At 46.0% G+C, this 24,461-nt stretch overlaps 2 protein-coding genes across 2 annotated transcripts in view; both read right to left on the bottom strand.

Moving 5' to 3' along the window:
• The window catches only part of LOC130297606 (oocyte zinc finger protein XlCOF6-like), a 55,150-nt gene that overhangs the window by 27,515 nt on the left and 3,174 nt on the right, over window positions 1-24,461 (bottom strand). The gene's annotated exons all lie outside the window — the stretch shown is intronic.
• Window positions 10,192-24,461, bottom strand: part of LOC130298730 (zinc finger protein 271-like) — a 52,048-nt gene continuing 37,778 nt past the window's right edge. The window contains exon 4 of the mRNA XM_056551363.1: window positions 10,192-13,222. Within this exon, the coding sequence (XP_056407338.1) occupies window positions 12,441-13,222 (782 nt within the window). The 3' untranslated portion in view covers window positions 10,192-12,440. The remainder of the gene's footprint in view (window positions 13,223-24,461) is intronic.

Raw genomic sequence — 24,461 nt, 5'->3', positions numbered from 1 at the left:
TACTCTAGTAGCGTATCTTCATGTGGTGATGCTCATGTACTGCGATAGTGATAGGATGAATGCAAATCCAAATAATCAAGAAGAAAGTACAGGCAACTCACCACGTTGTAGTATCTTCGTGTTTATTACTGGGACATGCAGGTAAAGCGGCTCCACGCTACACCGGGATGCCGAACACTAGTGCGTTAACCGATGACAGCTGTTTCTTTCCTTTCAGGAACTTCAACAGATCGTCTCCATTCACCTGTGCACGTGACTATATATCTCCTCCTTTACTCGTGACGTTAACCCGCTGCCGGAAAAGCGCGTGAAGAAAGCCCGCACTGCGCCACAAGTGAGCGTATCACAGCCAAAAGGGAACTTAAAATCACAGTTGTTGTTTCCGGGGGGACAGGAAGTCGGGGCTGCACCGATGACGTTCTTCCGGCCGGCAGCCATTTTGGTGAAGCCCAGTATAGAGGGAACCCTGCACAGCGACCTCTTCAGTCTGCAGAAAGGAGAGCCGGAAGGTACAGACATGGTGGAGAGCAGCGTTCCACGTGGCATGCGCACTAAGATGGCACCGGAACAATGGAAAGTTGCGGCGGTCGCAGCCCAACTGTTCCACGATCTTGCCGACCGTTTGCAGCGGTTGTCATTGGATGAAGAGGGGGCCTGCAATCTTCCCCCACTGCCTGATGACGACTGGCAGGATACCCCTCTGGGGGACACCGCAGGGACACCTGGAACTCCATCACAAGTGAGATTGTCCCTGGGGTTCAAGAGCTGAGATCCCGACGGAGGAATCCTCGGTAAGCACACCATCTGAGGCTGCCTTCTCTTCCTCCACCAGCCCTGAGCCAGAGATACCCCTGTCCGCCTTGCAGAGTGCACGACCGTGCTCCCCAAAATTGCCCCAATGGGTTTTTGGGGATGAACCTGACTTCATTCAATACATGCAAGATGTGCTTCAACACCTGCCTGGGAAACCCCTTCCATCGGTTCCTAATGCACAGCAAGAGAGGGCCTGTCAGGAGGCCGAAATAGCCGACTTGATGGACAAGCTAAAGGCACGACACCGAGAACTTCATGCCCCCAAGCATATACATCTGCCTCTTGAGGAGAGGATCCGCTACCAAGAGAACACGAAAGAGATGGAGGCATTCTTCATTCACAAGAGGGATCATCCCCAAGAAGGGGAGAAGCCCTTGGAACGTCGCAGAGCAACAGTGGCCAAGTTCGACAAGGTCAGAGGTTATGGTACCCTCATATCTTCAGAAAAAGTTCCATTCCCTGGAGGTGGGTGAGATAGTGGAATACACCCCCGTCCGGGGCCTGCGAGGAGAGTGGGCGGCCGCAATCACCAGGCCAGCCGCTCCAACCCAGTTGCCTTTCAAGTACTTTCCCTCTGATGATTGGTAAGCGGACCCCTTCCAGCTGAGGCCGAAATGGCCTGCTCATGATGCCTCCACCAACGTACACAAGGAGGAGGAGTCTCTACAGCAGCAGCCACTTCCTTCTGCCTTCAACAAAGTACCCTGCTCTACTCCTATCCAGGAGGTTTGGCCTCAACCGCGGGTACCGACCGAAGTACCTGGGCCTACTCCCAACAAGGAGGTTTGGTCTGCCCCCCAGGTACCAACGAAAGTGCTGCGGACCACTCCCGACGAGGAGGTGGGGCCGAATCAACCAGCACCAACTGTTAACCTCAATCCTTCAGTGTCACACTCTACCCTTACTAATGTGGTGTGGGAGAGCCACATTAATACTTTGCCTGCTTGTGATTCTGAGAGGGGTAGAGGCTCTAGGAGAGGGGTAGAGGCTCCAGGCGAGGAGCAGGACGACATTGCAAGAGTTTCATCTAAGCTGTGACACTTATACTGCTTTAAAGTTCTTTTTTATTTTTATTTTTTTTTGTCTTCACAGACTTTTCTGCAACAGTTGAAGAAGTGTGCCTAGCAGAACTATGCTAAGACTGTTCAAGTTGTAACGTAACCATCAAGCTTTTGTACCTGGTCCTCAGACCAAGAGACTCCTAGCGGTAGGAGATTCATAAGTGTGTGCCCGGCTAGAGCTGGTAGCCGTGAAGTTTAGACCCTTAGTGCAGGTGGACTGCTGATCCTTGCATGCTTGTTTACGTGTATATACCTCAATAGTAACATGACATTCTTCGTGAAAGTTGCACTTATCAGGTGAATGCACCTGAACCCTGTTGGAGTGTTTAATACATTTTTATGCTAGAGTAACTAAATGTAAATGGTTACTGTACACAGAAAATTAGCCTTGTACACATGTACATAGAAAATTTAAATAATAGGTGTTGTAGTAGTTGCTGGTAGGTGACCTCCTTGGCTCCTCTGAGGAATAACAGTTTTGTCACCCAACACTAACACCTTCTCAAAGGTCCACTCAAGGGAAACTACCCCTAAGGTATCAAGACTGACCTTACACATAGTACTACACACATAGTACCTAAAAAAACAAAACAATCACTTAAGTGTACTTACCTCACTTAAACTTAGTACACCCAAAAATAAACAAACAAAAATGCCTTGGGAATTGTAGCTAATGTCATTTTCCAATTCCTGCCACTGTTACGTACACTAACTTTCTTCTCTCTTATACATGTGCGAGATGTCCTGCCTGGCCAGTAGTTGCTCTTGCGAGCTAAAAATAATACACATAATTAAAGGTAACCTAGGTAAGGTTTATCTCTTGTGTTCTAGGGATAGGAGCATGTAGCCAATGGACCCTAGTAGCCAGTCTTATTGGTAGAAATCCTCAGGCAAGCCAATATACCATCAGTGTACTAAACAGGTAGCTGACATGGCAAAAATATACAGTGAGATTTAAATTGTCTAGTGAGCTTAGGAAAAATGTAAAGTAGGATGTATCTCATGTGCATAATATCATCCTATTACTATTGAACCAACAACCCTGTTCGTGAGTTTACCCAAACCAAGTCATGTACATCAAAGAAAATGTAGTGTAGCTTTATAATGTTGTACCCGACCTTCACTTCGTCCCTCTGTCTCAGGGGACTGACGTTGAGGCCGACTTATCTTAAGTAAGGGGGTTTGTGGTGTCCCGGTACCGTATTACATACAGTACCTAGTGTAGAGGTCCCCAAAGTCAGAGTAACTACGTTCAGGTAGGATTCCTCAGTTGGGACAGCCCCTAGTCGCCTCTCCTCAAGTCTATCTCTAATGATAATATATGTATATATTTAATAATTATATATATTTTATAGTAATGTATAGTACTTACCTTGTTCAGCGTCTCAGGACCTTCGGTCATGTAACCATGCTAATAGCCTCTATGGTATATTGGAGGACCTTTTGGAGGTCCTTGGGTCACGTGTTACCCACAAATCTTTGTAATGGTGATTGACGTCAGTACGGACCAATTAGCACTAGTCCAGCCCTCCCATATAAGGGAACTGCGTCCAATTATCGCTCTCTTGGGTTGCTGCTCTCATGGATGCCGGACTAACAGGACGGTTCTGCCCAACTTTCAAAGACACGCTAGACCTAACCACCTACCGGCCTCAGCTAAACCAAAACCGTTGTTATGATTCGGCAGGCTGGAGGTGGATCCTCTGTGTCAGAGAGGGATTGGCGTGGACCGTACCGGTGGACGGGTTCTAAGTTGCTACTGGTATTCACCAGAGCCCGGCGCAAAGCGGGATGGTCTTGCTGCGGCGGTAGCAACCAGGTCGTATCCACCGGTAACGGCTCAACCGCTCTGACTGCTGAGACAGGCGTGGTACAAAAGGACAAGGCAAGAGCAAGGTCGGACGTAGCAGAAGGTCAGGGCAGGCAGCAAGGTCTAGAACACAGGCTTGGGACATACACTAAACGCTTTCTCTGGCACAAGGCAACAAGATCTGGCCAGGAAGGGAAGGGGAAGTGAGGTTATATGAGCAGGGAGCAGGTGGAGGCTAATTAGACTGATTGGGCCAGGCACCAATCATTGGTGCACTGGCCCTTTAAATCTTAGAGAGCTGGCGCGCGCGCCCCCTAGAGAGCGGAGCCGCGCGCGCCAGAATGTGACAGCCGGGGACCGGGACAGGTAAGAGAGGAGCAGAGAGGAGAACGCCGCGAGCGCTCCGGGTCCCTGCTCCTCCCCGGAGCGCTCGCGGCGTTCTCCTCTCTGCTCCTCTCTTACCTGTCCCGGTCCTCGCGTAACAGTACCCCCCCTTAGGTCTCCCCCTCTTTTTGTCTCCTTGTCCCTTCAAATGAGACGAGAACATAGGGGGCGACTCTTGAGTTTCCTTCCTGAAAAAGAAGTCCTGGGAAGCAACATCCGCGGCAGGCAATCCAGAAGAAGTGGGAATGGGGAGGGGGGGCAGAGGGTGAAGCTTGTCACGGGGCAGAGTGTTACCAGGAAGGGGGCTATGAGGAGCAGATGTGAGGCATCGTTTGTGACAAGCAGGACCCCAATTCTTGATCTCCCCGGTGGTCCAGTCAAGGGTGGGAGAATGATGTTGGAGCCATGGCAGACCAAGGAGGACTTCAGAGGTGCAATTGGGCAGAACAAAAAATTACATTTTCTCGTGCTGCAGTCCAATGCTCATAAGCAGGGGTTCTGTGCGGTAACGCACAGTGCAGTCCAATTATACTCCGTTGACCGAAGAAATGTAGAGCGGCTTGACGAGATGGGTCACCGGGATGCAGAACCTATTAACCAAAGAGGCCAGAATAAAATTTCCAGCAGAACCAGAGTCCAAGAAGACCACAGCTGAGAAGGAGGAGTTGGCAGAAGGAGCAATCCACACGGGCACAGTGAGACGTGGAGAAGCAGAATTCACACCAAGGGACGCCACTCCCATTTGAACAGGGTGCGTGCGTGCGTTTCCCAGACGCGGAGGACGAATAGGGCAGTCCACCAAGAAATGTTCGGTACTAGCACACTACAGACATAAATTTGTATCTCTGCGGCGAGTCCTCTCTTCATGGGTCAGACGAGACCGATCCACTTGCATAGCCTCCTCGGCAGGAGGCACAGGGGTAGATTGCAAAGGATACTGGGAGAGAGGTGCCCAGAGATCAAGGTCCTTTTCCTGGTGGAGCCCCTGGTGTCTTTCAGAAAAACGCTTGTCGATGCGGGTGGCCAAAAGGATAAGTTCAGACAGGTTAGCTGGAATTTCTCGTGCGGCCTGTACATCTTTGATGTTGCTGGATAAGCCTTTCTTGAAGGTCGCGCAGAGGGCCTCATTGTTCCAGGCTAGCTCTGAGGCAAGGGTACGAAACTGGATGGCGTATTCGCCTACGGAAGAAGTTCCTTGGACTAGGTTCAGCAAGGCAGTCTCGGCAGAGGAGGCCCGGGCTGGCTCCTCGAAGACACTACGGACTTCAGCGAAGAAGGACTGGACTGTGGCTGTGGCAGGATCATTGCGGTCCCAGAGCGGTGTGGCCCAAGACAAGGCTTTTCCAGACAGAAGACTAACTACGAAAGCCACCTTAGACCGTTCTGTAGGAAATTGGTCCGACAATATCTCCATATGTAGGGAACATTGAGACAGGAAACCACGGCAGAGTCTAGAGTCCCCATCAAATTTGTCCGGCAGGGACAAGCGGAGGCTAGGAGCGGGCACTCACTGCGGAGGAGGTGCAGGAGCTGGCGGAGGAGATGGTTGCTGCTGTAGCAGTGGCAGAAGTTGCTGTAGCATGGCGGTCAACTGCGACAGCTGCTGTCCTTGTTGGGCGATTTGCTGAGATTGCTGGGCGACCACCGTGGGTAGGTCAGCGAGACTTGGCAGCGGCACCTCAGCGGGATCCATGGCCGGATCTACTGTTATGATTCGGCAGGCTGGAGGTGGATCCTCCGTGTCAGAGAGGGATTGGCGTGGACCGTACCGGTGGACGGGTTCTAAGTTGCTACTGGTATTCACCAGAGCCCGCCGCAAAGCTGGATGGTCTTGCTGCGGCGGTAGCAACCAGGTCGTATCCACCGGTAACGGCTCAACCTCTCTGACTGCTGAGACAGGTGTGGTACAAAAGGACAAGGCAAGAGCAAGGTCGGACGTAGCAGAAGGTCAGGGCAGGCAGCAAGGGTCGTAGTCAGGGGCAACAGCATAAGGTCTAGAACACAGGCTTGGGACATACACTAAACGCTTTCTCTGGCACAAGGCAACAAGATCCGGCCAGGAAGGGAAGGGGAAGTGAGGTTATATGAGCAGGGAGCAGGTGGAGGCTAATTAGACTGATTGGGCCAGGCACCAATCATTGGTGCACTGGCCCTTTAAATCTTAGAGAGCTGGCGCGCGCGCGCCCTAGAGAGCGGAGCCGCGCGCGCCAGAACGTGACAGCCGGGGACTGGGACAGGTAAGTGGCTTGGGATGCGATTCGCGAGCGGGCGCGTCTCGCTATGCAAATCGCATCCCCGTCGTGAGTGTCAGTGCAGCGCTCCTGGTCAGCGGGTCTGTGCTGTCCTCTATGTGCACTGTGTATAGTAGATAACACAACAGAGGACAAAGCACTGTGTAAAGTGGATAACACAATAGAGGACAGTGCACTGTGTATAGTAGATAACACAAGAGGACAGTGTACTGTCGTCTATTGTGTTATCTACTATACACAGTGCTCTTTTCTCTGTTGTGTTATCTACTATACACTGTGGCCTGTCCTCTATTGTGTTATCTTTAATATATGTAAAAAGAAAACAGACAAAAGCTCAAAACATGTGCCGTTACTCCGGATAGTGGAAAGTCACCAATAGCAACGATGTGGTTGTGCTAACCTGACGGTGTTATGCTTAGAGCACAACACCTTGTAGAGCTTAACCCCTTAACAATGCAGAACATAAATGTACGTCCTGGTGAGCTGGTACTTAACGCATCAGGACGTACATTTACGTCCTATACATAACCGCGAGCATCGGAGCGATGCTCGGGTCATGTGCAGCAGGTCCTGGCTGCTGATAGCAGCCAGGGACCCGCCGGTAATGGCGGACATCCGCGATCGCGCGGATGTCCACCATTAACCCCTCAGATGCCGTGATCAATACTGATCACGGCATCTGCAGCATTGCAGTCACTAATAAGAATAATCGGATCGCCCGCAGCGCTGCCACCCCTCACCTGCCTCCGTCCGTCTCCTCGGGTCTTCTGCTCTGGTCTGAGATGGAGCAGACCAGAGCAGAAGATGACCGATAACATTTATCAGTGCTATGTCCTATGCATAGCACTGAACAGTATTAGCTATCAAATGATTGCTATAAATAGTTCCCTATGGGGACTATTAAAGTGTAAAAGTAAAAAAAAGTTTTAAAAAAAGTTAAAAAAAAAATTGAAAAAGCCCCTCCCCCAATAAAAAAGTAAATTGTCCCATTTCCCCTATTTCACCCCCAAAAAGTGTAAAAAATATATTTTATACATATTTGGTATCACCGCATGCATAAATATCCGAACTATTAAAATAAAATGTTAATGATACCGTACGGTGAACGGCGTGAACTTAAAAAAAAAAGGCCAAAAATATCTGCTTTTTTATAACATTTTATTCCCCAAAAAATTAATAGAAAAATGTATTAAGAGTTTTATATAAGCAAATATGGTATCAATAAAAATTAAAGATCACGGCGCAAAAAATTAGCCCTCATACCGCCGCTTATATGTAAAAATGAAAAAGTTATAGGTCTTCAAAATAGGGGGATTTTAAATGTACTGATTTGGTTAAAAAGTTTGTGCAAATTGTACGGTGTGAAAACGAAACCTTCCAAAATTTGCAAAATTGTGTTTTTCTTTTTAATTTCCCCACACAAATAGTATTTTTTTGGTTGCGCCATTTTATGGTAAAGTGAGTGATGTCATTACAATGGACAACTGGTCATGCAAAAAACAAGCCCTCATACTAGTCTGTGGAAGAAAATATAAAAAAGAGTTATGATTTTTTAAAGGCGAGGAGGAAAAAACAAAAACGTAAAAATAAAAAGTCCTTAAAGCCCAAATGGGCTGAGTCCTTAAAGGGGTACTCCGGTGCTTAAACATCTTATCCCCTATCCAAAGGATAGGGGATAAGATGCCTGATCGCAGGAGTTCCGCCGCTGGGGACCCCCGTGATCTTGCACGCGGCACCCCGTTTGTAATCAGTCCCCGGAGCGTGTTCGCTCCGCGTCTGATTAGCGGCGACCACAGGGCCGACAGCCTGTGATATCACGCCTCCGCCCCCGTGTGATGCCACGCTCCGCCCCTCAATGCAAGCCTATGGGAGGGGGCGTGATAGCTGTCACGCCCCCTCCCATAGACTTGAATTGAGGGGCAGAGCGTGAGGTCACACGGGGGCGCAGGCATGACGTCACACACCGGCCCCGTGATCGACAGTAATCAGACCTGGAGCGAACACGCTCCGGGGACTGATTACAAACGGGGTGCCGTGTGCAAGATCACGGGGGTCCCCAGCGGCGGGACTCCTGCGATCAGGCATCTTATCCCCTATCCTTTGGATAGGGGATAAGATGTTTAAGCACCGGAGTACCCCTTTAAGGGGTTAAATACCCAATCCCTGTGGTGGATGGCCGGGGTGCTGCCTGGATCAAACCCATCTGTGGAAAATCCTCTGAACGGTCTGGGGTAACTTGTGGTGAGCTTCTATTAAACCACTTTAATTTATTATTTTTACTGTCCGAATCGGTTTGTGATATTTAAGCTACGGGTGAGCGCCAAGAGGATCGTTTTTCCTTTCCTGCTTCTGCAGTTCACCACAAGCTATTGTGTTATCTACTATATACAGTGCACTGTTCTCTATTGTGTTATCTACTATATACAGTGCACTGTTCTCTATTGTGTTATCTACTATATACAGTGCACTGTTCTCTATTGTGTTAACCACTTTAGAGAGTTTAGTATCATCTGCAAAGATTACTACTTTATACAATTTCTTGACAGTCATTAATAAATATATTAAATTAGAATAGGACCCAAAACTGACCCCTATGGTCCCCACTAGTAACAGTCACCCAATCAGTATCATAATAATTACCATTAACCCCTTAAGGACCCGGGGATTTTCCGTTTTTGCATTTTCGTTTCTTCCTCCTTACCTTTAAAAAGCCATAACTCTTTCAATTTTACACCTAAAAATCCATATGATGGCTTATTTTTTGCGCCACCAATTCTACTTTGTAATGACATCAGTCGTTTTACCCAAAAATCGACGGCGAAACAGAAAAAAAAAGTCATTGTGGGACAAAATTGAAAAAAAACACGTAACTTTTGGGGGCTTTTGTTTCTACGTAGTACATTTTTTCGGTAAAAATGACACCTTCTCTATATTCTGTAGGTTCATACGATTAAAATGATCCCCTACTTGTATAGGTTTGATTTTGTCGTACTTCTGGAAAAAATCATAACTACATGCAGGAAAATGTATACGTTTAAAATTGTCATATTCTGACCCCTATAACTTTTTTATTTTTCCGCGTATGGGGCGGTATGAGGGATAATTTTTTGCGCCGTGATGAAGTTTTTAGCGGTACCATTTTTGCATTGATGCATTGATTCATTTTGTCATGATATAAAAAGTGACCAAAAATGCACTATTTTGGAATTTGGAATTTTTTGCGCGTACGCCATTGATCGTGCGGTTTAATGACCAATATATTTTTAGAATTCGGACATTTCCGCATGCGGCGACACCACATATGTTGTCAGTTGCTCCTCTAGATCCAGGATCTGGGCTTCCAAATGAACAACTCGCACACATCTCGCACAGCAGTATACACCCTTCAACTGCTGTTCCATGATTGTATACATTGACCAAGATGTACACTGGACTGCATTTTCCAACATGGAGGACATCTTAGTTTTCGTGATTGCACAGATAACAATTAAAAAACTGAAGTTAATATTTCAATTAAACTTCCTGAATTTACAGTCCCTTAATTATAGGTCCCTACGCATTTATATTCACACACACTTGTATGACACACACACATTCGCAATCACTTAGTGAAAATACAAAAAAAAAAAACACCTCTCTCTTGCACTTCTGGGAAGTGAATGCAAGGAATCATTTTTCAATGCTTTGTATCTCTAAACTAGAAATATAATTATTGGGATATTCCCCGAAGTGTGGAGACATTAACAGAATAGTTTGTCTGATATAAACCTCTGTATACAATATTTCAGAGAATTCTCAGTACAACATACGTATTGTTTCTTATAACTAATACTTGAGCCAAAATATAAAAAAAAAATAAATCCTATCCCATCCTTCACCAAAGTTTTTAGAACAGCATCTTATTGTTATTCGAAGGACCAGCATGTGCCCTCCATGTATCTCTATGGGAGAGCCAGAGATACAGGAGTGCTATACTTGGGTATCTCCAGCTCTCCCATAGAGATACATGGAGGACATGTGCCAACCTCCGTGCAGGAGGAGAGCCAAATAGCTGTGCAGGAGATTGCGGGGATCTCTTTATTGTTTAATATTGTCAGCATCGTGTACAGTACATACTAGAGGGTATATGGTAATGACTGTGTTGGCAGAGGTAAAAGGTGGTTGGTGTTCTTTTTCATATGGATTATTTTAACTCCTTGCCGCAGAACGCTGTTTATAAATGGCTGTGCGCACGGCAGGGTTATGAAGCGAGCTCAGGAGCTGAGCTCGCATCATACCCACACGGTCCCAGCTGCTATCAGTATCCAGGATCCGTGGCTAATGCCGGACATCGCCGTTCAGGCTGATGTCCGGCATTAACTCTTTAGACGTGACAATCAAAGTTGATCGCCACGTCTAAAGTAAAAGCTTCCCGGCAGCTCACTCTGGCTGATCAGCTGTATGGACACGAGGAGGGTCCCTACCTGCCTCCTGGTTGTCCGATCGCCGATCAAGGCAGGAGCAGTAGAGCACCAATAACACTCATTTATGCTATGCTATGGCATAGCATTGATCTGTGTATTCAATCAATGTACTGCATGTTATAGTCCCGATGGGGCTATAACAGCGTAAAAATTAATTAATAAATGTGATTTAACCCCTTCCCTAATAAAAGTTTGAATCACCCCCCCTTCCCATAAAAAAAAAACTATGTAAATAAATATGAACATATGTGGTATCGCCACATGCATAAACTATAAAAATATATGATTAATTAAACAGTACGGTCAATGGTGTACAAAGCAGGGCTCAGCATTGAGGACAAGCAGGGCTCTGTACACCGAGGACAAGCAGGCTCTGTACACCGAGGACAAGTAGGGCTCTTTGCATTGAAGACAAGCAGGGCTCTGTACACCGAGGACAAGCGGGGCTCTGTACACCGAGGACAAGCTGGGCTCTGTACACCGAGGACAAGCAGGGCTGTGTACACCGAGGACAAGCAGGGCTCTGTACACTGAGGACAAGCAGGGCTCTGTACACTGAGGACAAGCAGGGCTCTGTACACAGAGGACAAGCAGGGCTCTGTACACAGAGGACGAGCAGGGCTCTGTGCACCGAGGACGAGCAGGGCTCTGTGCACCGAGGACGAGCAGGGCTCTGTGCACCGAGGACGAGCAGGGCTCTGTGCACCGAGGACGAGCATGGCTCTGTGCACCGAGGACAAGCTGGGCTCTGTGCACCGAGGACAAGCAGGGCTCTGTGCACCGAGGACAAGCAGGGCTCTGTGCACCGAGGACAAGCAGGGCTCTGTGCACCGAGGACAAGCAGGGCGCTGTACACCGAGGACAAGCAGGGCGCTGTACACCGAGGACAAGCAGGGCGCTGTACACCGAGGACAAGCAGGGCGCTGTACACCGAGGACAAGCAGGGCTCTGTACACCGAGGACAAGCAGGGCTCTGTACACCGAGGACAAGCAGGGCTCTGTGCATTGAGGACAAGCAGGGCTCTGCTTGTCAAACCAACCCCATATCAGCAGCTGTGTGCACTGGAAAATCTCATCTCATATATTCCTTACTTCCTATATATCCTTGTACAGTTATTGTTGGAACCACAAACATTAACCCTTACTTAACCTGTTCCCTCATCAGACCTGTGTAATATGGAGGCAGGGGGGCCTATGGTACGCCATGACAGCCTGGGCCAACAATTGTCTATAAATGTTCCCCAACACCTATAGGACTTTTTATAATGTGTAAAGTTCTTCCATCAGAATAATGTCCTAGAAGCCAGAAGATAGAAGTGATTTTGTGTCTCTAATCTGGTCATGTCCTGGAATTCTTCATCACTGGAATAAGTCCCTTCTCTCTGAGGTGTTTGGGTCTCCAGTAGCAGCTCCCCATGGATTATGCCTGTTGGGTCTTCTCCATGAGGAGCAGTGAATATCACAACCATATATCACACTCTTTTCCTACCATGTAAACTATAGTGATGACATCGCTGGATCGGTGACTACGTTCTAAAAGAAAACTTTTAACAATTGGGAACAAGTTTGGAGATGCAGTATATGATATATGTATAAATGTCAGATATCCTATGTACAGGGTTAATATATAGATGTGTTATCTGCATCATTTATTGCTCTAAATTTTCTTCTCTCCTGTGTGAATTCTAAGATGCCTGATAAGATGTGGTTCCTGAGTAAATTGTTTTCCACATTCTGAACAAGAAAACGGCTTCTCTCCTGTGTGAATTCTTAGATGTCTGATAAGTAATGATTTCTTAGTAAAATATTTACAACATTCTGAACATGAAAATGGCTTGTCTCCTGTGTGAGTTTTTTGATGTTCAACAAGAATTGAATTCAGAGTAAAACATTTTCCACATTGTTTACATTTTACTCCTGTGTGACTTTTTTGATGTTTAAAAAGCTGTGATTTATTGTTATAACATTTTCCACATTCTGGACATAAAAATGGCTTCTCTCCTGTGTGAATCCTTAGATGTGTGTTAAGTACTGCTTTCTGAGTAAAACATTTTCCACATTCTGAACATGAAAATGGTTTCTCTCCTGTGTGAATTCTTTGGTGACTCACAAGAGATGATGTCTCGGTAAAACATTTCCCACATTCTGGACATGAAAATGGCTTCTCTCCTGTGTGATTTTTTTGATGTTTAACAAGATGTGATTTGTGACTAAAAAATCTCCCACATTCTGTACATGAAAATGGCTTCTCTCCTGTGTGAATTCGTTGATGAATCACAAGAGATGATGTCTCGGTAAAACATTTCCCACATTCTGGACATGAAAATGGCTTCTCTCCTGTGTGAGTTCTTTGATGTTTAACAAGATATGATTTATATGTGAAACATCTACCACATTCTGCACATGAAAATGGCTTCTCCCCTGTGTGAATTCTTTGATGTTTAAAAAGCTGTGATTTCACAGTAAAACATTTCCCACATTCTGAACAAGAAAATTGCTTCTCCTTATTTTGTTGAACAGACTGAGATGAATCTTTAGGTTGGACTTGTATAACAGGAGGAGATGACAGATCTTGGCTGTGAAGGGCTGAGGGTGTATCTGGGATAATGGAATGTTCTTCATATGTATCTTGTGTGATATCATCATCTGCTTTATAATCTGAAGATATAAGATTCTCCTCTGATCTCCTGGTACAAGAATCTGCCAAGGATAAAACAGATTATATTTTTGATTATTTTCCATCTACAGGGTCATATGAGGGTTTGTTTTTTGTGGGACAATTGTACTTTGTAATTACACAATCTGTAATTTGATATTCCGCACACTGAGATAACAAATCTGTTTTTAATGGGTGGGAATGGGAGTGAAATAAAATTTTCTAATGGGAGGGGTTTATTTCTATTTTCAAAAACTTACAAAACATCATAACTCACATTGTCTCCAGGGGGTGTGGCTATGTTGCAGGGGGGAGTAAATAGCAGGGTAAACTACTGAACTCATGCTATCCACCCACATCTTGCAGCATAACCACTAATACTCCTCCTTCCCCCAAGACCATGTAACTTAAAATATTGTATCTGGCCACATGGAATGCTGGGAAAGGTCAGAGACAACAGTAAAATAATAATAATAGAGGCAAATTACACAGGATTATAACTAGACATCATGGGCTCAAAAGGCTTAAAGGGGTACTCCTGTGGAAATTTTTTTTTTTAAATTCAACCATTTCCAGAAAGTTAAACAGATTTGTAAATTACTCTATTAAAAAAATCTTAATCCTTCCAGTACTTATCAGCTGCTCTATAATACAGAGGAAGTTATTTTCTTTTTGAATTTCCTTCCAGTCTGACCATACTGCTCTCTGCTGACACCTCTGTCCATGTCAGGAACTTACCAGAGTACAAGCAAATCCCCTGACATGGACAGAGGTGACAGCAGAGAGCACTGTGGTCAGACAGAAAAGAAAAGAGCTTCCTTTGTAGTATACAGCAGCTGATAAGTACTGGAAGGATTAAGATTTTTTAATAGAAGTAATTTACAAATCTGTTTAACATTCTGGAGACAGTTGATATGAAAATAATTGCTTTCCACCGGAGTACCCCCTTAATCATGGACTAGTATTAGTTAAGGTATATAAGCTGAGTCCCGGGAGGCCGTGGTATCCCTGAGGAAGGAAAAGGATTTTTTCAGACATTACGAGAGTAATCCTTTTTGGCCCATTCAGCTACCTAAAGTGACGTCACTTAGCTACGGGACTCGGCTCCTTTCACTATTGCAGCGGGGGAGATCTCCTTGCAGCTGCATGGACGCTTCTTCTACTTGGATAATCACTGTGAATCAGCTCCACTCCAGGAATAGGACAAAATCGGAACAATATCTTATCCCCCATCCAAAGGATAAGGGGTAAGATGTCTGATCGCGGGAGTCCTGCCGCTGGGGACCCCCACGATCTCCCTGCTGTACCCGGCATTCGATTAGGGCATCGGGTGCAGCACCGGAGGTTCATGACTTCACAGCCACTCCCCCTCAATGCAAGTCTATGGGAGGGGGCGTGACGGCACGCCCCCTTCCCATAAACTTGCATTGAGGAGGCATGGCCATGACGTCACGAGCCTCCTCCCCGCATCGCCAGTCATCCGGCATGGTGCGAAGTTCGCTCCATACACCGGATGTGTGGGGTGCCGCAGCCAAGATCGCAGGGCTCCCCAGTGGTGGGATCCCCACGATCAGACACCTTATCCCCTATCCTTTGGATACGGGATAAGGTGTCTAGGGACGGAGTACCACTTTTACTAATATCTTGACATGTTCCTTGCCAGGGGATAAATATACAGGCATTTTGGCAACACAATGAAGTGGATGAATGGAGTATAAACTAATCTCTCTTTTATATACTCACTAATAGTAAACTATTATAGATTTTGATATTAAGTCCTCCATGCAGACTAAAGGTATATGTGTGAATTTTAGATGTTTTTATCAATGGTTTAACAGGGGCCCATTGTATTGACATTTTAGCTGCTGAGGAGCAAATTTGTCCATAAGCTCCAGGGTGTGGTATTTTTCACATGTTCTATATTTCCTGATCACATAGATATTGCAGCAGCAGTATACAGACAGGGCTGGAGGGGAGGTGTATAACTACTATATATATCCTGATCGATAAGAGATAGCAACAGCAGTATATAGACAGAGCTGGAGAGGTGTAAAACTATTATTATCCTGATCCCATAGAGATGGCAGGAGCATTAAATTCTTTGTATTTAGTGACTACTACTCATCTGGGCGGTTACCTGTAGGAATGTAATCCTTATACTGCTCATCACCGCTCATATCTGTCTCTTCTTCTTCCTTTATGTCTGTAGTATTAATATAGTTCAGATTTTTCCCTGTAAGAATGCCCTCCTTGTACTGCTCATCACCGCTTACATCTGTCTCTTCTTCTTCCTTTATGTCTGAATCATTCATATAGATCAGATCTTTTCCTGTAGGAATGTCTTCCTTATGCTGCTCATCATCTCTCACATCTATCTCTTCTTCTTCCTTTATGTCTGTAGCATTAATATAGATCAGATCTTTCCCTGTAGGAATGTCCTCCTTATACTGCTCATCACGGCTCACATCTCTCTCTTCTTCTTCTTCCTTTATGTCTGCAGCATTAATATAGATCAGATCTTTCCCTACAGGAATGTCCTCCTTATACTGCTCATCACCGCTCACATCTGTCTCCTCTTCTTCTTCCTTTATGTCTGCAGCATTAATATAGATCAGACCTTTCCCTACAGGAATGTCCTCCTTATACTGTTCATCACTGCTCACATCTGTCTCTTCTTCTTCCTTTACGTCTGTAGCATTAATATAGATCAGATCTTTCCCTGTAGGAATGTCCTCCTTATACTGCTCATCACCGCTCACATCTGTCTGTAGAGCATTAATATTGTTCATATCTTCACCCTGATAAATAAGAAAAAAATATTGTAGAAGTCACCAAACAGTAGGATAAGTCAGACGGAATGTTTTATATGAGCGTAAAGGTTAACTAATTATCATGAGTACCAAAATGACAGGAGGAGTTATCTAAGCCCCATTTACAGTGAGGGAAATATGTATTGAGATGGGAACTACCAAATATGGCTCTTTTGATGTCTCCAAGATGAAGTGATAGTAGAGGAGACCATTTGGTAATGTTTGAGGTCTGTGGGGGACTTAGGGTTCTTGAAAAGGAGGACAGAAGAGTCTGGGGGGACTTAGGGTGTTGAGAAGGGAGATGAAGGGGTCTGAAGGGACTTAGGGATCTTAAAAAGAAGAAAAACGGGTCTTGGGTAACTTCTTGGTCTATGGGGGACTTAGGGATCTTGAGGAGGACAAAGGGGTCTGGGCAGACTTAAGGATCTTGAAGAGAATGACAGAGGGGTCTGGGCAGACTTAAGGATCTTGAGGAGGACAGAGGGGTCTAGGGAAACCAAGAAGTCTGGAGGGGTAGGACAGAGTGGTTGGGGGCAGAAGAGTCTGGAGGAGGAGGGGACAGAGGGGTCTACAAGAGGACTTAGGAGTCTGGGGGCAGAGAAGTCTTAGGGTGCATTCACATCACGATTTTGCTATACAATTCCTGTATATGGTTTTGTATAGGAAAACAGTGTACAACTGTATTAAAAAACATTTACATAGACATCCCATGAAAAAACATATGCAACAAGAAGCATCCGGTTGTGTATGTTTCTGGTCGCGTATGGTTTTGTGTGTTATTTTTTTTTTTTACCGTACACAAAACTGCAGTCTACTACGGTTTTGTGTCCTGTTCAAAAACTGTATATGAACCATATACCTTTTTTTAACATTGAAGTCAATGAAAAACAGATGGGTTTACAGTGACATACGGTTTTTGCGATACGTTTTTTTTCTTGCAAGTGGCAAACCGCACCAACTTTCCTTGGAATGTCAACATATCAACTAAAAGATGTGAAGTTTATTGCAAGAAAATGTTAATCAAAAAAGTTTACTCTTTTTTTTGCAAAAACTGAACAAAAGTTCAAAAAACGGAAAAACCTCGGGTCCTTAAGGGGTTAAGGCATAGGTTTATGCAAAAAAAAATAAAAAAAATAATGCAAAACAGTATGGTAAAATCGTGATGTAAGTGCACCCTTAGGGAAGACCAGAGAATCTGGTGGGGGACTTAGGGGGTCTAAAGGAGGTCTTAGGGATTGGAAGGTGGAAGACAGTGGGGTATGGGAGGGCTGGGGGGACTTAAGGGTCTGAAGGAGGACTTATGGGTGCAGACAAACAGAGGAAACGGTGTGTGGCTGTTATGATTCGGCTAGCTGGATGTGGATCTTCTGTGTCAGCGAGGGATTGGCGTGGACCGTGTCGGTGGACCGGTTCTAGGTTGCTACTGGTTTTCACCAGAGCCTGCCGCAAAGCGGCATGGTCTTGCTGCGGCAGTAGCAACCAGGTCCTATCCACCGGCAATGGCTCAACCTCGCTGACTGCTGAGAAGGCGTGGGACAGAAGGACTAGGCAGAGGCAAGGTCAGACGTAGCAGAAGGTCGGGGCAGGCGGCAAGGTTCGTAGTCAATAGCAATAGCAGGAGGTCAGGAACACAGTAATGGCAAACACAGTTATAGCTTTCTCAAGGCACAAAGGCAACAAGATCCGGCCAGGAAGTGCAGGGGAAGTGAGGTTAAATAGACAGGGAGCAGGTGGAGGCTAAACAGACTAATTGGGCCAGGCACCAATCACTGGTGCACTGGCCCTTTAAATCTTAGAGAGCTGGTACACGCGCGCGCTAGAGAGCGGAGCCGCGCGCGCCAGAACATGACAGCCGGGGACCGGGACGGGTAGGTGGCTTGGGATGCAATTCGCGAGCGGGCGCGTCCCGCTATGCGAATCGCATCCCCATCGTGAATGTCAGTGCAGCACTCCCGGTCAGCGGGTCTGACCGGGGCGCTGCAGAGAGAACGCCACGAGCGCTCCGGGGAGGAGCAGGGACCCGGAGCGCTCGGCGTAACAGTACCCCCCCTTAGGTCTCCCCCTCTTTTTGTCTCCTTGTCCCTTCAAATGAGACGAGAACATAGGGGACGCCTCTTGAGTCTCCTTCTGGAACAAAAGAAGTCCTGGGTAGCTACATCAGCGGCAGGTAGTTCAGAAGGAATGGGGAGGGGGGGCAGAGGGTGAAGCATGTCACAGGGCAGAGTGTTACCAGGACGGGGGCTATGAGGAGGCACGGCACAGTCCTGATAGGCCTTGGGGAGACCAGGCACAGGAGGAGACACTGAGGCCCGACAGACGGGACTGGGAGCAGACGTGAGGCATTTCTTGTGGCAAGCAGGACCCCAATTCTTGATCTCCCCGGTGGTCCAGTCAAGGGTGGGAGAATGATGCTGGAGCCATGGCAGACCGAGGAGGACTTCGGAGGTGCAGTTGGGCAGGACCAAAAATTATATTTTCTCATGATGCAGTCCAATGCTCATAAGCAAGGGCTCTGTGCGGTAACGCACAGTGCAGTGCAACTTCACTCCGTTGACCGAAGAAATGTAGAGCGGCTTGACGAGACGGGTCACAGGGATGAAGAACCTATCAAGCAAAGAGGCCAGAATAAAATTTCCAGAAGAACCAGAGTCCAAGACGGCCACAGCTGAGAAGGAGGAGTTGGCAGAAGGAGAAATCCGCACGGGCACAGTGAGAGATGGAGAAGCAGACTTCGTACCAAGAGACGCCACACCCACGTGAGCTGGGTGCGTGCGTTTCCCAGACGTGGAGGACGAATAGGGCAATCCACCAAGAAATGTTCGGTACTAGCGCAGTACAGACATAAATTTTGATCCCTACAGCGAGTCCTCTCTTCATGGGTCAGGCGAGACCGATCCACTTGCATAGCCTGCTCGGCGGGAGGCACAGGGGTAGATTGCAAAGGATACTGTGAGAGAGGTGCCCAGGGACCAAGGTCTTTTTCCTGGCGGAGCTCCTGGTGTCTTTCAGAAAAACGCATGTCAATGCGGGTGGCCAAATGGATAAGTTCATGCAGGTTGGCAGGAATCTCTTGTGCGGCCAGCACATCTTTGATGTTACTGGATAGGCCTTTTTTAAAGGTCGCGCAGAGAGCCTCATTGTTCCAAGATAATTCAGAGGCAAGGGTACGAAATTGGATGGCGTATTCGCCTACAGAAGAATTACCCAGGACCAGGTTCAGCAAGGCAGTTTAGGCAGAAGAAGCTCGGGCTGGTTCCTCAAAGACACTGCGAACCTCAGTGAAGAAGGACTGTACAGTGGCGGTGACAGGATCATCGCGGTCCCAGAGCGGTGTGGCCCATGACAGGGCCTTCCCAGACAGGAGACTAACCACGAAAGCCACCTTCGACCGTTCTGTAGGAAATTGGTGCGACAACATCTCCAAATGTAGGGAACATTGTGACAGGAAACCACGGCAGAGTCTAGAGTCCCCATCAAATTTGTCCGGCAGGGACAAGCGGAGGCTAGGAGCGGCCGCTCGCTGCGGAGGAGGTGCAGGAGCCGGCGGAGGAGATGGTTGCTGCTGTAGCAGCTGCTGTAGCTGTGACTGAAGTTGCTGTAGCATGGTGGTCAAGTGCGACAGCTGGTGACCTTGTTGGGCGATCAGTCGGGATTGCTGGGCGACCACCGTGGATATGTCAGCGATACTTGGCAGCGGCACCTCAGCGGGATCCATGGCCGGATCTACTGTTATGATTCGGCTAGCTGGATGTGGATCCTCTGTGTCAGCGAGGGATTGGCGTGGACCGGTTCTAGGTTGCTACTGGTTTTCACCAGAGCCCGCCGCAAAGCGGGATGGTCTTGCTGCGGCAGTAGCAACCAGGTCCTATCCACCGGCAACGGCTCAACCTCGCTGACTGCTCAGAAGGCGTGGGACAGAAGGACTAGGCAGAGGCAAGGTCAGACGTAGCAGAAGGTCGGGGCAGGCGGCAAGGTTCGTAGTCAATAGCAATAGCAGGAGGTCAGGAACACAGTAATGGCAAACACAGTAATAGCTTTCTCAAGGCACAAAGGCAACAAGATCCGGCCAGGAAGTGCAGGGGAAGTGAGGTTAAATAGACAGGGAGCGGGTGGAGGCTAATCAGACTGACCAATCACTGGTGCACTGGCCCTTTAAATCTTAGAGAGCTGGAACGCGCGCGCCCTAGAGAGCGGAGCCGTGCGCGCCAGAACATGACAGCCGGGGACCGGGATGGGTAGGTGGCTTGGGATGCGATTTGCGAGCGGGCGCGTCCCGCTATGCGAATTGCATCCCCATCGTGAATGTCAGTGCAGCGCTCCCGTTCAGCGGGTCTGACCGGGGGGCTGCAGAGAGGAGAACGCCGCGAGCGCTCCGGGGAGGAGCAGGGACCCGGAGCGCTCGGCGTAACAGTGGCAGTATTATATTCAGGGGGCATTTTGTCTGTCAGGGTTATATCCAGGGGGCATGGTGTCTAGCAGGGTTATATTCAGAGGGCATGGTGTCTGGCAGGGTTATAATGATTATTGCCTTTATATAGAGAATGAGGTGCTGCTAACAAAGTGAGAAATCATGCATGAAACTCTGCAGAGGGAAGATGTAGCGGAAAGAAGTCCTAGCATCTGCTCCACATGAACAAATAAGGAAAAGGCCACAGAGAAGGTAGTTAAAGCTAGCCGGCTGGGTAACGATTCACAATATGCTGTACAGTGCTTGCGGGAGAGTGAATTGTATGGTGGATACACATTGCCCCTGATTTACTAAGAGTGGAGTGTAGGTTTCCTTGTGGGTATTAATTCCCTACAATTTTTTTTCCACTTTACTAAGGTTTCCCTACATTTTGCTTTTTTTTTTACACATGCTCTGATCTGTAGGGTTTTCCGATGACCACGCCCCTTTTATGGGTTTTCATAGTAAAATGGACAGTTAGTCTGGGTTTTTTTCAATTCATGTCGGGTTTGCAATAGTAAATGAGGGCCATTGTGTACATACCAGTGCTCTGTTTGTTGGGCATTTATCAGGGCATGTATGGCGTACTTATAAAGGCTGTGTATGCATTGTGCACATACATTTTTCCACGGGTCAGCAGTAGTTTTGCCGTAGCTTGTCTGAACTACTGAGCTCTGATCTAGTGAGAGTTGTCAGGGCTCTGATCAGTAATTTGGGGGAATTTATCAAATTATTTACCTGTTTTTTTGGGGGGGTTAAAAACAAAGGGTAATTTGACACAGCACTCAATTTGCACAAGGTGCAAATGGGTAAAAAGTTGCAGGTTGCAGTCCAGTGGTCCTCGGGTAGGAAGGTATTTACACCATGGCTTTTCCTTCACTATCATCAGGTATCTCTTTTCTGTTCACAGAGGTCTTACATTCGCTATGTTTTATTGTCCGAGGGGTGAATGTTTTAATTCCTTGTCCTTTAGAGATGATCTAGAAATTTTTTGTAGTTTCGGTACCGGTTCAGCTGCTTCACATTCTGGTCACATCTTATTAGACTTGCCATGTAACCAGGCCTTCGTTCTATTATGTCTCCTGTCACGCCTTTAGGCTTATCATTTATTAATTCATACAACGTTTAAGTTACCTGTCCCTTCAGACTAAAAGGGGTACTCTGCTGGAAAACATTTTTTTTTAACTGATGCAAGAAAGTTATACAGATTTGTAAATTACTTCTATTAAAAAATAGCTCTTTTTCTTTTTGAATTTCCTTTCTGTCTGACCACAGTGCTCTCTGCTGACACCTCTGTCCATGTGAAGAACTGTCCAGAACAGAAGAGGTTTGCTATGGGGATTTGCTTGTACTCTGGACAGTTCCTGACATGGACAGAGGTGTCAGCAGAGAGCACTGTGGTCAGACAGAAAGAAAAAAAAAAGAACTTCCTGGGGAGCATACAATAGCTGAGAAGTACTGGAAGGATTAAGATTTTTTAAAGAAGTAATTTAAAAATCTGTTTAACTTTCTGGCACCAGTTAATTAAAGAAAAATGTTTTCTAGTGGAGTACCCCTTTAAGTATTTTAATATGATGTTTATGGCGCCTGTCATGTCTTCAGGGATGTTTATGTTGCCTGTTACGTCTTTAGGCTTACATATATAAATACAATGTTCATGTTGCCTGTCACATCCTCAGGCTAGCTTTTTTAAATGTGTACAAGTGTATAACTGGCAAAATTCTGATTCGAATGAAAGGAGGAATAAAGATTACAGAAAATAACAGTCTGAAAAACCATGAAAATATAAAGAAAACCCTCTTCTCACAATCACCTGCTGTATGTACTCCTATATAAACTGAATTAAAGCACTTTCATGAAGACATGGTGGGGGAGATTTATCAAAACCTGTGCAGAGGAAAAGTTGCCCAGTTGCCCATAGCAACCAATCAGTTTGCTGCTTTCATTTTTATGAAGGCCTGTGAAAAATGAAAGAAGCAATCTGATTGGTTGCTATGGGCAACTGGACAACTTTTCCTCTGCACAGGTTTTGATAAATCTCCCCCATGGTGAGTGCAGCCTCTTTCACTTCTACTCTTTGAATGTATCTTGTAATGTATGGACTTTAGTGGCTCCAGTAATGCAACAATTTAATGACAAATATCTCTTCTTATACTCTCTCTAATGCAGAATTGAGTGTTTTGTATTGTGGACTCTCGTTTTCCCCAACAATGGACATTAACCCCTTAAGGATTTTTCATTTTTGCACTTTCGTATACTCCACCTCACATTCTAAAAATCAGAACGCTTTCAATTTTGCACCTACCGACCCATATGAGGGCTTCGTTTTTGCGCCACCAATTGTTCTTTGTAATTACATCAATTATTCCACCACAAAATCTATGGCAAAACCAGAAAAATTATTTGTGGGGCAAAATTGGGAAAAAAATGCAATTTTTGAACTTTTGGGGGCTTCTGATTCTATACAGTGCACTTTTCAACAAAAATGACACCTTATATTTCTTCTGTAGATCCATACAGTTACAAGGATACCCAATTTATATAGGTTTTATTTTATTTTACTACTTAAAAAAAGAATATATCTACATGCACCAAAATTAGTAAGTTTAAAATTGACATATTCTGACCCCTACAACCTATTTATTTTTCCGTATATGGGGATGTAGGAGGGCTCATTTTTTGCGCCATGATCTGAAGTTTTAATTGGTACCATTTTTGTTTTGATGAGACTTTTTGCTCACTTTAAAAAAAACTTTTTTTAGGGTATAGAAAGTGACCAAAAAAACTGCAATTTTGGACTTGGGAACTTTTTTTTACGTATACGCCATAGACCGTGCGGTTCAATTAACATTATATATTTATAGTTGAAACATTTACACACACAGCGATACCATACTTCTTTATTTTTATTATGTTTACATATTTTTATATGGGAAAAGGGGGGTGATTTAAACTTTTAATATGGAAGGGGTTAATTCACATTTATGAACTTTTTTTTATTTTACATTTTACACCATTTTTTGGGTGGGAGAATAACACTATGAGGGGAGAAATGGCTATATGAATTTCATAAAGCCATCCCTTCTCATAAAGCAGCCCGCCCATATAACCTGTGCCCCCACCCCTCATATAGCCTGTCCCCCTCATATAGCCTGTTCCCCTCATATAGCCTGTCCCCACCCCTCATATAGTCTGTACCCCCCCTCATATAACCTTTCCTCATATAGCCTGTCCCCTCCTCATATAGCCTGTCCTCTCCTCATATAGTCGGTCCCCTCTGCATATAGCCTTCCCCCCCCTTCATTTAGCCTGTTCCCACCCCTCATATAGCGTGTCCTCTCCTCATATAGCCTGTCCCCTCCTCATATAGCCTGTCCTCCCTTCATTTAGCCTGTCCCCACCCCTCATATAGCCTGTCCTCTCCTCACATAGCCTGTCCTCTCTTCACATAGCTTGTCCTCTCCTCACATAGGAGACCAGACGTGGTATCTTTACCTTGTTGCTGTGTATGTATGAATTATAGTTGAATGTGCGGACAACAAAATCACACAAAAATTATCAATGGAAATCACATTTATCAACCCATGGAGGTCTGGATATGGAGTCACACTCAAAATCACAGTGGAAAACCCCACTACAGGCTGATTCAACTTTATGTAATGTCCTTAAAACAAGTCAAATGAGGCTCAGTAGTGTGTGTGGCCTCCATGTGCCCGTATGACCTCCCTACAACGCCTGGGCATGATCCTGATGAGGTGGTGGATG

Source organism: Hyla sarda, chromosome 1 (genome assembly GCF_029499605.1).
Source record: "Hyla sarda isolate aHylSar1 chromosome 1, aHylSar1.hap1, whole genome shotgun sequence".
Classification (NCBI taxonomy): domain Eukaryota; kingdom Metazoa; phylum Chordata; class Amphibia; order Anura; family Hylidae; genus Hyla; species Hyla sarda.
Note: the sequence above shows the minus strand (reverse complement) of the source record. Positions and strands in the feature narration are given on the sequence as shown.